Below are 12,642 nucleotides of genomic sequence, written 5' to 3' on the forward strand. Positions count from 1 at the left end.
CAGTGTGAAAATGAAAGGAAATAGGTGTTATCCCTTATCTCTAATGCCTGAGAAACAGCTTATGTTGAAAACTAGTTTTGCTCACTGTCCTTGGACTTGGCACAGAAGATTAGGCCATTTAAACTTTGGTTGAATCAAATAGTTGAAGAATAAAGACATGGTTCATGGTCTACCATATCTAGAAGAGTATGATGGAGTTTGTGAGGGTTGCCACTATGGCAAACAACACAGGGAAAGTTTTCCAAATGGTCAAGCACAAATGACTAGTGCTCCACTCGAATTGGTTCATGTTGACTTGTGTGGGCCAATGAGAAATGAATCTACAAGAGGAAATAAGTATTTTATGTTGCTAATAGATGATGCAACTAGAATGGTATAGGTATATTTCCTTCGATATAAATCTGATGCCTTCACTTGCTTCAAGAAATTCAAAGCAATGACAGAGCTACAGAGTGAATCAAAGGTGAAATGTGTAAGGAGTGATAGAGGAGGGGAGTTTCTATCTGTTGAATTCAATCAATTCTATGACACAGAAGGTATTCAAATACAACTTTCTCTTGCATACACTCCACATCAAAATGGAATGGTAGAGAGGAAAAATAGAACTGCGGTTGAGATGGCTAAGTCCATGCTACAATATAAAAGGATGCCTTACTTTCTGTGGGCAGATGCAGTGCACACTATAGTCTATATATACTAGAAGCTAATAATGCTAAGGGAGTTTTTGTTATGCAAAGTGTGAGAAGTGATACAGAGTCTTTGATCCAATATCTAAAAGGTTGATTTTGTTAAGAGATACTGTATTAGATAAAAACTCACCTTGGGATTGGCAAGGAAGCACAGAGAAATATATGTCATTACCTAAGTGTGAGTGGAAGTCTATTAAGATACCAGGAAGTGCGGTTATAGAAGATGAAACTCAAGCCCCAAGTAGCTTGTCACCTGCCATATTGAAAGAAACTCCCTGTGATGTTGATGATGCATAAATTACTCCACAGACACATTCAAGTGAATCCTCTAGCAGAACATGCATAGGTGTGAGAGATACTCAAGCTTTTAACCATACTCTATTAAAATGAAGGAAATTGGATGATGTCCTTGCTTAGTGCAACTTATGCCTTATGGAACTAGAGAAGTATGAAGATGCTGCTAAGGATGAGTCTTGGATGAAAGCCATGAAAGATGAACTTTCCATGATTGAAAAAAATGCAACCTGGGAATTGGTAGACAGACCAACTAACAAGCCTATAATTGGTGTGAAGTGGGTGTTCAAGACCAAACTCAACCTTGATGGAACTGTGCAAAGAACAAGGCAAGGCTTGTTGCAAAGGGATATGCTCAGAAACTAGGAATAGACTATAATGAGACCTTTGCCCCAGTTGCTAGATTTGATACAATTAGAACTCTTATTGCTTTGGCTGCATAAAAGAGTTGGAAGCTCTATCAACTTGATGTCAAATCTGCCTTCCTAAATGGTGTTTTAGAAAAGGAAGTTTATGTAAAGCAACCTGATGGTTTTGTGATCAAAGGGAAGGAGGACAAAGTGTATAAAATTTAAATTTTGACAGCTTATGTGGCACTTTGATATCTTTTAAAGTTTTTCTCTCCAACCGATATGTCAAATTAAATTATTATTTTATTATTTTATAAAATAAATTATCAAATTAATTAAAATTTAATAAAGGACATTTAAAGTTTAATCAATAATATGTTTACCTTCCTTGATTGAGAGAAATTTTTAGTTATGACGGGAATATGGATGATACATCACGTGTTTTTATGCAAGTGATGAAAAATTTTAATTTTTGAGTTATTAACCCTTTAACACACATAACCCACCATTTATATAGGAACATGTGGTGTACCACCTCGTGTGACGGTCACACTGAAAAATCTATCCTTGAATGAAAAGAAGAAAAAAATAGGATAATTGCATCGGTCAAGTCAACATTAATTATAATAAATTATTAAACTAATTAAAAACTAATAAAATACATTTAATAATTAATAAAAAAAAACATTTGAAGCTGCTATCAAATTTGACAACAACCTCTTTTGCTGCCAATCCATGTCATCGCCACATAGGATTCGGCACTTCAGTTGGAGAATATTAGTGTGGTCTTTACTGTTATATCTTATGTGTACAATTTAACATCTCATTTGGAGAGCTCTTAAACTCATCCGGAGTTGGAGAATACCCAACATGAGTGTTTTATATCTAAAAAAATTCCAACTATTTTGTTTTGAAACCATTTATGTCTTAAGTTCTTACCTTCTTGTACGAGTAGTGAAGAACTATAAAAAACTATAGTTGGTTGTTGACGAACATAAAAAATGGGAGAAAGAAGGAGTCACAGTCAGAGATCAAAATTATGAATTGCTCAATTCATTTTCATCAACCTATATATAATTAATCGCTAAGCTAATATTGATATATATGCTTATTCAGCACGAATAAGTTGTTTCGATGCACCAAGCATATATATTATTGGCAATCTATTGATTGATGGAATATTTGTTTATCGATGACATTGTAAACATACGTATCGTTGTTCCCCAGCACATGAGTCATGACGACGCTGATATATATCTGTATATTCATACCTAAACTAGGAAATATGTCACTGTCGTATTAGTATTATACTCACATAATTATGTATTGGTCTCCACACTTAATTAGTTTGCATGTAAAGTCCTGATATTTCTCTACAGTCTTTCTACAAGTCTTTTGATATCATGCTCGTGAAGAAAGTTGAGATTCAACTATAGTTACAATTGGTAATATAAAGAGTAGCTCAATTACTTATAAGCACATGTAAAGTCTCTCATTTCCCTGATGTGGGACTAATACTCTCAACACCCTCTTTCACGTATGGTGAATTTTCAAGTCTAGCACGTAGACAATACAAATCGGATGACGTGAAGTTCGTGTGACTGTTGAGCTTCACACGAGAGACAAAATACTCTGATATATAGTGAAAGCCCAACTTTCTTTATAGTATCTTGCACAACCTGCACAATGGCAGAGTTAGAAATTTTTCACCAGGTGGGCTATCTTATAGATTTAGATTTTTATAAACAAAGAAAATTGATACAATATTTTTTACTATATCAGCTGGCTTAAGAAAATTTTCACAAGGTGAGCCAAGAACTTATGTTATTCAAACAAATTCAAACTTGTATATGTACAAGAAGCGATGAGAAAAAGGATGTAAGAAAAAGAGACAGTTTGTAAACTGTATTATATAATTAAACCGAAAAAATTTGAATCAGTGACTAAATATATGGTGGACTACATTCAAAAATTAATAAAAATTACATGTAAAATTTTGTTTCCTACCGTAAGCTACTTGTGCTACAGCCAGGGTAACCCTTAATGTGGCTTCGCCCGTGAACCTGCACTCAATTTCATATGAATTATTTCAACTAATTTGGCCTCTTTTTCTTTTCATTTTATTTATTTATTTATTTTTGTGTGCGCGTGTTTAATATTTACCTAAAATAATTATTACATTCATCTAAATTTATGCAATAATCGTACGTATGCGATGCCTGAGTCATGATTTTAAAAATGGATCAATTCAACTAAAGAAGATATGGACCGCAATGAGCACATGCATGGCACCAAGTTAGGTTCATCATCACCTTCTATAGGAATAAGATCATCAAATAATATTTCTTTGAAGACTAGAGGAGTAGCCTGAATGATTCCGGACTAAAGTGCAAAACGTTATTTTATAGGACATGGCATTCCAACTTCAGATCCCTTCTAATATTGAGAATAAAAAACTATTAGATGGTTAGCTAGTATACCCAAAAGGTGTCTATGGGTAAATTCTGCAATTAAAAAATAATAATGTTTACGCATACTTATGAACTCATATCAATCAACAATTATTAGTTATTTATCTATACGATCAATATAATTAAGAGTCGTGATAAATTATTAAACACTCGAAAGTACTTGAAAAACAACTCTAGTTATATCTCGCCTAATTTTCCACCACTCCAATTAAATATACTCACGATTGTTGATCCTATAAACTAAACAAGATAAATGTAGGCCATGCCGAAATTATTGAACGGTTGGTCTCTAAGGCTCTTCAGATTCAAAACACAAACCTATAAGTTTAAGGAAAGCTTGGAAGGATTAGGTTCTTTTCAAGGGATTCAAGAAAAAGCCAAGTCTCTCTCTCTCTCTCTCTCTCTCTCTCTCTCTCTCTCTCTCTCTCTCTCTCTCCTACTAAAACCTTGGACATGTGGCTTATAATTACAAGCCTAAGTTTGTTCCCATCGGCTATTATTAGTAATATATTATTGACGTGACCTTGCCCTAACTATATATGGTTGGCTAGTTCGTTTTGGTACAGTGTGGAAGGGAATCTTGTTTTCCTAATTAATCTAGCTTTTCAAGTGCTAATTATATTGATCCTATGCGTTCAAATGAAGAAGTGGATCGTACACTTTGCAAGGATGGTGCGCACACACGAGAAAGCACATTGGTCTTCTCCAATCTTCATTTTCTCATGCACCTTGGAGTGCAAAAGATCTAGGAGATAGCTTTTCACCTTCTTTGGCCTCCTATGTTTGATTCTAATATAATTAAGTGGGGGTGGATTATGCCTCTAAAATTTGTCCCAATTAGAATATAAAGTTGTGGGAAGAATGCGTCACGATTATCAAAGTTAAAAAGCATCATGTTCTTACTAGAACTTGCATGCATAGAAAGTATTAGTGGCAGCTTCAAAATTTATAGAGTAAAGTAACATGATGATAACCATAAGAACAACATTAACAAGATTATTTTTATACCAACCCATGCTAGTACTGGTAGCGGAAAGTTTATATTTAGATTAAAATAGGAGAAAAACGTAATGATGCTATGCAAACCAATTACATGTTTTTTTGAAATCGCTTTTAATGCTGATCTTATTGATCTATATTATAACTTGTCAAATATATACATCACTATATGAAATATAAATTTAAATGTAACGGATAATAATGGGGTCGGCTCGAGAATTGATGTGTGTATTCGAATCATGGAAACTATAATCAATGATATGCTCAAATCGGTGACGTTATTGTTGCTGTAATCCAAGAAATAGTACCAAATACACCTAGAAAAATTAGAAGTGGTCTGAGCTGTAATTGTACATAATTGTTAAGAACCTAGGGTTTATAATAAGTTCCTTAAATTTATACTTGCATAAAAAATCATATTGGTGACGTCATTGTTACTATAATCTAGGAAACAGTACCAAATACACCTAGAAAGATTAGAAGTGGTCCGAGCTATAATTGGACGTAATTGTTAAGAACCTAGGGTTTATACTAAGTTCCTTAAATTTATACTTGCATCAAAAGTTTGTTAACTTTTTTACTTAGAGCACCACATTTGCAATAACTTTTAAGTGTATAACTTGATGTTACTCATCATTTTCTTTTTCCTTTTACAAAGCATCAAATTAATTAATTTTGTAAAAACTATTTATGGTGGGAGTCAAAGTTGATGAGGATCATCTTTAGATTCTTGACAGCCAAAGAAAATCTCAAGAGTGAATATATGAAAATACACTAGTGGTTCATATTTGTTGCCATTGTTTGGTCAGATTTGTGATGTTACAATCAATCTCTAGAAATACTTTGCCACGTTCCAACCCTCGAAACTTACAAAGTAAACGAAATCCCCATATTACCCATAGTTCTCCTTAAAACAGCATAAAGAATCAAGTTAAACACCATTTTGTTGGGCTACTTTTGATATTTCCTTTGTTTTGGGTTTTTGCTTAAATTGGGTTCCCTGATGTGTATTTGATTGGTTAAAATAAAAGAAAACTAATGAAAATAATTTGAAAACTTTGAGTTTTAATGATAAGGACAATATAAAGGGTAAAATAAATAATACTAGGATTGACTGTTTAGTATAAAAATATAATTCTTCGTTAAAATAAATAATACCGAAACCTTTTCGTTAGAATTTGCCGAAACAAAACCACAAGTCACTTTTTTTTTTTTTTGGCAAACAAACCACAAGTCACTTTCCATATTCATCTCACTAAACAAGAGGGTGTTTAAGTCAAATTATCTTTACATCAACCACGTGAGACAAAACAATAACAGCAGACAAAATCCAACGTCCCAGATTTGATCTCACATCTACCTCGTCACTTGACCGTCCAGCTGGCTGAGACCTTCAATGCCAATTATAAAACCCTAAACGCATGGGGCGTCGTGTCCACCTTCTCGAACCCGAGAGATTATTCACTGTGATCCGTACACAGAATGGTAAATCACGTGATACTATAAAAATAGTAAGATATGTATGATAAAAAGTTAATAACTTAAAAAATAAAATTTCTTACCTTTTTTATTAAAACACGTGATGTATTACTTGTGTTCCAGTTACAATGAAAAATTTCTCTGTTCTGTCACCAAAATTACTCTCTTCTGCCGCGAGACACGTCTCTCTCTCCGATTGATTCGTCAACGGGGCCCAATCACAACCCTTTGCAGCTGCTCTTGAGTGAGAAAATTTTTCGACGTGTATGATATAGGAATATAGGATGCATTTTTGCGGGCATCATAAATTATAGTGTATGTTCATAATACATTTAAGGAAAATTAATAAAAAGGATGTGAAAATTTTGAGTTTTAACGATAAAAATAAAATAAAGGGTAAAATAAATAGTATCAAGATAAACTTTTTAGTGTAAAAATGTAATTTTTCATTAAAATAAACAGTACCTGGAGCTTTTCGTTAAAGTTCCCGTACATTTATTGGACATGTGTTATTTCACTTAACTATAATTTTCTTTTTCAAAATAAAAAAAAGGAACATATAATATTAAAGTTAACCAAAGTTAATAGAAATAACACATGTCAAACGATGAGATGTATGATAAGCATATACCATAGTTATAGCAATGAGCAAAAACTGATCCTTCTGATATTTAAATGATCACTCTACGTGCCATAAAGTAATATTGCTTAGTACTGTTTTAATACATAAATATTTGTCTAGGAAAACTATGTATTTAGATCAAAATTTGAAAACTACATGATTGTTGATGATTAAAATCCTATTGGCTACATATAACATAGTTTACAAATTTGATTTAAAAAATTAGTCTACTTTAGTATTACTCTATTTGTGATTCAAGTGGTCAAAGATTTTTTAGTACGAGGACATATAAGGGTATGTCACATGTTATTATACCATTATAGAGAAGTTTTTTTAAATTCTTTCTATTGGTGTAATAACACATAAGACACTACCCTGTATTTAAAAATCTCTCACGCAGCCCCGCCGCACCCTGACGCCACGTCTCAGCTCAACCAATCACCCGCCCGCGCTGTTAGGGTAACTATTGACACACCTGTTTTCATCCATACGTGTCAACTATAAATCCCATCACCTCCATTCTTCAGCTATCAGCATTTGAGTGCAAGAAAATCCTGAAAGTAAAAGAGACGCTGGAGTTTTAGAGAGACAAAGAGAGGAGAGAGAGAAAGAGAGATGGACGGGAGAGGAGGCTGTTGCATAACGAGTTACGGATATGGTGGCGGAGGAGAATATGACATGTCGAAGGTGGACAGGATCATGTTAAAGTTCAGACCGATCGCGCCGAGGCCGGTCAATGATGGAGGATCAACGGCGGAGAGGGGTGACGTGTACGTTAAGAGTGGGAGGGGGAGAGGGAAGAGATCTCGGTGTGTGAAGTCAAAACCCAGAGCGGTGGTTTACCCTAATAACAACAATAATAATAAGAGAAAGAGACCGTCGAAGGCGGAGGAGGAAAAGATGGTTGTGACCTTGCCTCTGTTGCCGGAGACTCCGGAGCCGAAGGAGTCTTCTGTGGAGAGAGAAAGGAACTCCTACTCTAGTCACTCGAGTTACTCGTCCACTACGTGGATGAGTTTCGAGAATAATAATTGTACCTCTACGACTTCCCCGACAAGTCGTAGAGGCAAAATGGTGGCGGCGGCGGCGATGGGGAAGTCGTGCATCACGGTGGACTGCGTGAAGGACACGTGGGTGGAAGCGGAGGGGCTAGGGTGTACGGACGGAGAGAGGAGGATGAACCTGGAGAGGGACACGTGTCCAGGGTTAATTTCCGACTGGATGGGGAAGGTGGTGTGGACGAATGGGGCCTACCGGAGCATGGTAGGGCAAAAGGAGGGGGAGATGATGGTGTGGCTGGTGATGAAGGAGAAAGCAGCGAGGGCGGTGGGAGTGATGAGTAGTTGTACGGCGGCGTTCACGTGCAGGGTTAGGGTTCAGTACAGTGGGTGTGGTGGTGGGACTTCGGCAGGGGATTGGTGCTCGTTGACGCTGCCGTGTGACGTGTGGAGGATGGAGGGGGGTGGGTTTGCGTGGAGGCTGGATGTGAAGGCTGCTCTTTGTTTGGGTGCTTATGGTAATTTTATCAGTGCCGTATGAGTAAGTGATAAAGATTAACTAATTAACTTAAGTTTGTTTTCCGTTTTAATTAATTAGTTACTTTTAATTAAGAATTGTGAATATTTTGGGCACCTGATGGTTTGAAATCCTTATTCGAAGCTCTCTGTCATCTGGGTGCTTTTTTTATTAAATAGAACAGGTAGTGAGAACCTAATTTGAATGTTAGAATTTTTCCTCTTTTTTTTTTTTTGGATGCAATCAAAGAATATCACTTTATGCACAGGTAGTGTTGAAGTTTGGTTTTGATTTCTGTTTGTAGTTTCATTAATTATGTTGCTGCACGGTACAACCAGAAATAATATCTTGTGTGTGGTATCGTTCTTACTTAGGAAACTCCTCATGAGGAGAAATTTTTAATTGTGACAGAAAAACAAGTGATACATCACGTGTTTTAATAGAAGATGGTAGAAAATTTTATTTTTTAAATTATTAACATTTTAGCACACATATCCGATCATTTGTACTATAATACGAGGTGTACTATTCTGTGTATCGATGAGGTTGAAAAATTTCTTTTTGCTATGAACGCATGTGTCGAGATAGACAATGAATACGAATATTAAGAGATGTAAATATAAGGATGTGCCTTCGCTTACAATAGAATCTCTCGTTTGTTAAAATAGAACATGTATGGAAGAAAGGAAGTGCCTTTGGTAGGTTTGTGTTTGAGTTGAGAGGTATAGATTATAAAATAATCTCCTCGGGTATCAATCTCCTACTCTTTTGACACGATGAGTACACTTGTTAAGACGTAGATAAAAATATGTTTTCAATTACACAGGAGAATCTCTTGTCTTCTCATGTCTCAATCGCTCATTGTCATGACTCAATAAGTACACGTGTTAAACGATAGATTTTGATAAGATGAGTACACGTGTTAAAAGATAGAAAGATATTTCTGATAACACAGTAGAAACTCTCGTCTCCTCATGCCTCAATTTCATACTCTCACGACACAATAAGTACACGTATTAATAGATGTAGATGTAAAGACAATAACACAGTAAAATCTCTCAAAGCTGATGCTTTAATTTGTCGAAGTTGGAGAGGGAGAGAGACAGTAGTAGCATGTGGCTCTGGTTGGGGGACAGGTGGAGGGGGTTGAGCTGGATGTTCATGTGTTTAGTTTGAAAGTTTTGATCCATCTTTGATTGGAACTTGGAAATTGAAAGTCGATCTGTTCATCCTCTTTTCTCTCGGTTTATTGCACCACGTACCAGTGCGGGTGTCGTGTTGCATGTAGACATAGTACCTTAGTGATTGGTCTAAAACGGATACATTGTATATGAACTTTCGAGAATTTGATCCAATCGATGATTGGGGGGCACGCAAGTGGAAGTGAATAGATTAAATAATCTTTAACAATTTTTAAGCTTCAAATACAATATTGCTATTTAATTGTATAGCATGATATGACAATTAGCATACACAGATATATGGAAATGTGAGTCTTATTATTTGAGTTTGAGCTAACACGGTTAGCTAACGCAGTTAATCTAATTAATTCATGAGAAGTCTGCTAATCGACCACTATTATTATTACTTAAAAGTGAATAAAATATGGCTAAGTTGGCTACTTTGAACAGTAATAGTGATAGATTATAGCATTTCGTTTAATTATTATTAAACGTGTTGGGTCAATTGACTAAGACACTGCCTTAGAATTCAAGAACGGTTGATCACAGTTTAGATGGGGTCAAATATCCTATAAACGCGAAAATTATTCACAGTCATACTGCTCACTATATATACCTATCGAAAAATAGATTACTATCCGAGCTCTGGTTTTGGGTGCAAGAGCATCTTAAATTATTGACCTAACGTACATATGCTTTTTAAATTACACAAGTTTTATTTATTTAAGTTATAATGTATGTTCTAGATATGAAATATGAACTTGTAACATCTCACATTGACCAACGGAGAGGGGGTGATGTGCCTTATATGTACATGCCCACCTCCATATAGCACGAGGCCTTTTGGGAGCTCACTAGCTTCGGGTTCCATTAGAACTCTGAAGTTAAGCGAGTTCGGGCGAGAGCAATCCCAAGATGGGTGACCCACTGGGAAGTTCTCGTGTTAGTTCTCAGAAACAAAACTGTGAGGGTATGGCCAGGACCCAAAGCGGACAATATCGTGCTATGGCGAAGTCGAGACCGGGATGTGATAGAATGGTATCAAAGCCATTCTGTCGTGTGGTGCGAGTGTGCCGACGAAGGCGTTGGGCCCCTAAGGGGGTGGATTATAACATCCCACATCGATCAACGGAGAGGGGATGATGTGCCTTATATGTACATGCCCACCTTTATATAGCACGAGGCCTTTTGGGAGCTCATTGGTTTCGAGTTCTATCAGAACTCCAAAGTTACGCGAGTTCGGGCGAGAACAATCCCAAGATGGATGACCCACTAGGAAGTTCTCATGTGAGTTCCCAAAAACAAAACCGTAAGGGCATGACAGGGGCCCAAAACCGTGGAGTCGAGACTGGGATGTGACATTGCATCTCCTGTGCGGGATGTACATATTTTCTAGTTGCACATAACATATCTTAACTGTGACAACCCGTCCCTAATTTTACGTTTTTATTAATTTTAAAAACATGAATTTACGAAAATGCCCCTAGAGGTAAGAACTTTGACTTCCGTTGACCATCGGTTTGAGAGATATGGTACTTATTCTTTTAGCATATCCTCATAGTACTCGTTGGTACGAAGGTATAGGCGAAAACCGTTTACGAGTCCGGATTATAATGGTATAGTTACAGATGTTTGAAATTTATTATTTAAAGTTAGTTAAATAATTTGTGCTCCCATTTTGTGGGAAGGAAGCCAATTGGTTTTTAAGGGAAGAAAAGGGACCAATCAAAATAAAAGAAGGGTTGACCAATCAGAAATGAGGGGAGAAGAAGAAGAAGAAAAAAAAAAAAAAAGAGGGAGAAAGGTCCCAGGTTTCTTGTGTACGCCGCCACCGCGACCACCTAATTTCCAAGGCCGATTTCGGCCAACTCTGGTGGAGTTTTTCGACACCACTACCACCATCTTGAAGCTCTCATTCCCCTCTACAAAACTCACCCGAGAACCACCTTGATTAACCATGGTATGTGGCGGTTGGAGGCCACGAATGTCGATGAAAATCAACAATGCTCCCGCCACTCTTTTCGATTTTCCAGCAAATCGGCAAAGCGATGGCCAATGCCACCATTTGGGCTTTGTAGCCCATCATCCGAGGAGCAAAACCCAACTAACCTTGATCCCGTTGGACCACCGTAGAAGACGAATCGACATCGGGAAACTTTAAGCACCCGCCGGCTTCGTGGGCAAAATTAACCATCTTCCGTCCACTTTTGGACTTCATGGCAGGTATAAAAGTTGTTCCTCTCTTTGAGATCTTCACTTCTGTGAAATTTGAGAATTTTTGGAAATAGTGGAATTCTCCGACGAACCCTGGCGGCCACCACACGCAGCGGTGCGTGTGGCGGCGCATGGGCCGAGACTCCACCTGACCTTCCTAGGCTAATTTTGAAGCCCTGATTCCATATTTGACATTCGTTTAGTGAAATTATGATGTTTAATATAGTTTCATAGTTGACCACCTAGTTGGCCATTAAAAAGTCCTTGCATGAATTGACGATCCAACAGTTAGATCGTCACCAAACTTTAATACATTATAGTATGTAATATTTGAGGATATTATAAATGTATGAATTAGGAATATGACGTACGGACCTTCCTGAATTAGATTTGTAAGTTCGTAAAATAAAACGTTGACCGCCACTTGATTTGGCAATTGGCGGAGATCCACCCGTTGGATCATAATGAAACTTTAGTATGATGTTTTAGAAGCACAATGTGAATCTTTGGAAGTTATGGATCAAAAATCCAATATGCAGATCTTCCGGATCGAATTATACATGGTTGTAAACCTTACCGTCGATCTTTGATCAACAACTGACTTGTGGTCCATGGGTCTCCAACTATTTTAGAATGTCCTTGAAGATCTGCTTTATGTGAATTACGTATCCTATTGATATGAGTTCTGAGATGTGACTCGATAATTGTTCTAGGCGTCAATCGTTCGGGACGTCTCGATGTGCATGCTAGAGAATCATAGCGTGGACTCCAGGTGAGTGGGTCTTTTCCTTTTATCGTGTGTGTGTGTGTGTGTGTGTCTATATATAT

At 36.8% G+C, this 12,642-nt stretch overlaps 1 protein-coding gene across 1 annotated transcript; it reads left to right on the forward strand.

The window, feature by feature from the left end:
* The first annotated feature begins 7,413 nt into the window (after positions 1–7,413).
* Positions 7,414–8,684, forward strand: LOC137710153 (uncharacterized). The gene has a single exon (XM_068449103.2). The coding sequence runs from the start codon at positions 7,520–7,522 to the stop codon at positions 8,441–8,443; it is 924 nt and encodes a 307-aa protein (XP_068305204.2). The 5' UTR covers positions 7,414–7,519; the 3' UTR covers positions 8,444–8,684.
* Positions 8,685–12,642: the final 3,958 nt, after the last annotated feature.

Source organism: Pyrus communis, chromosome 6, assembly GCF_041283825.1.
Source record: "Pyrus communis isolate YQ-2024b chromosome 6, ASM4128382v1, whole genome shotgun sequence".
In the NCBI taxonomy this organism is placed as follows: Eukaryota; Viridiplantae; Streptophyta; class Magnoliopsida; order Rosales; family Rosaceae; genus Pyrus; species Pyrus communis.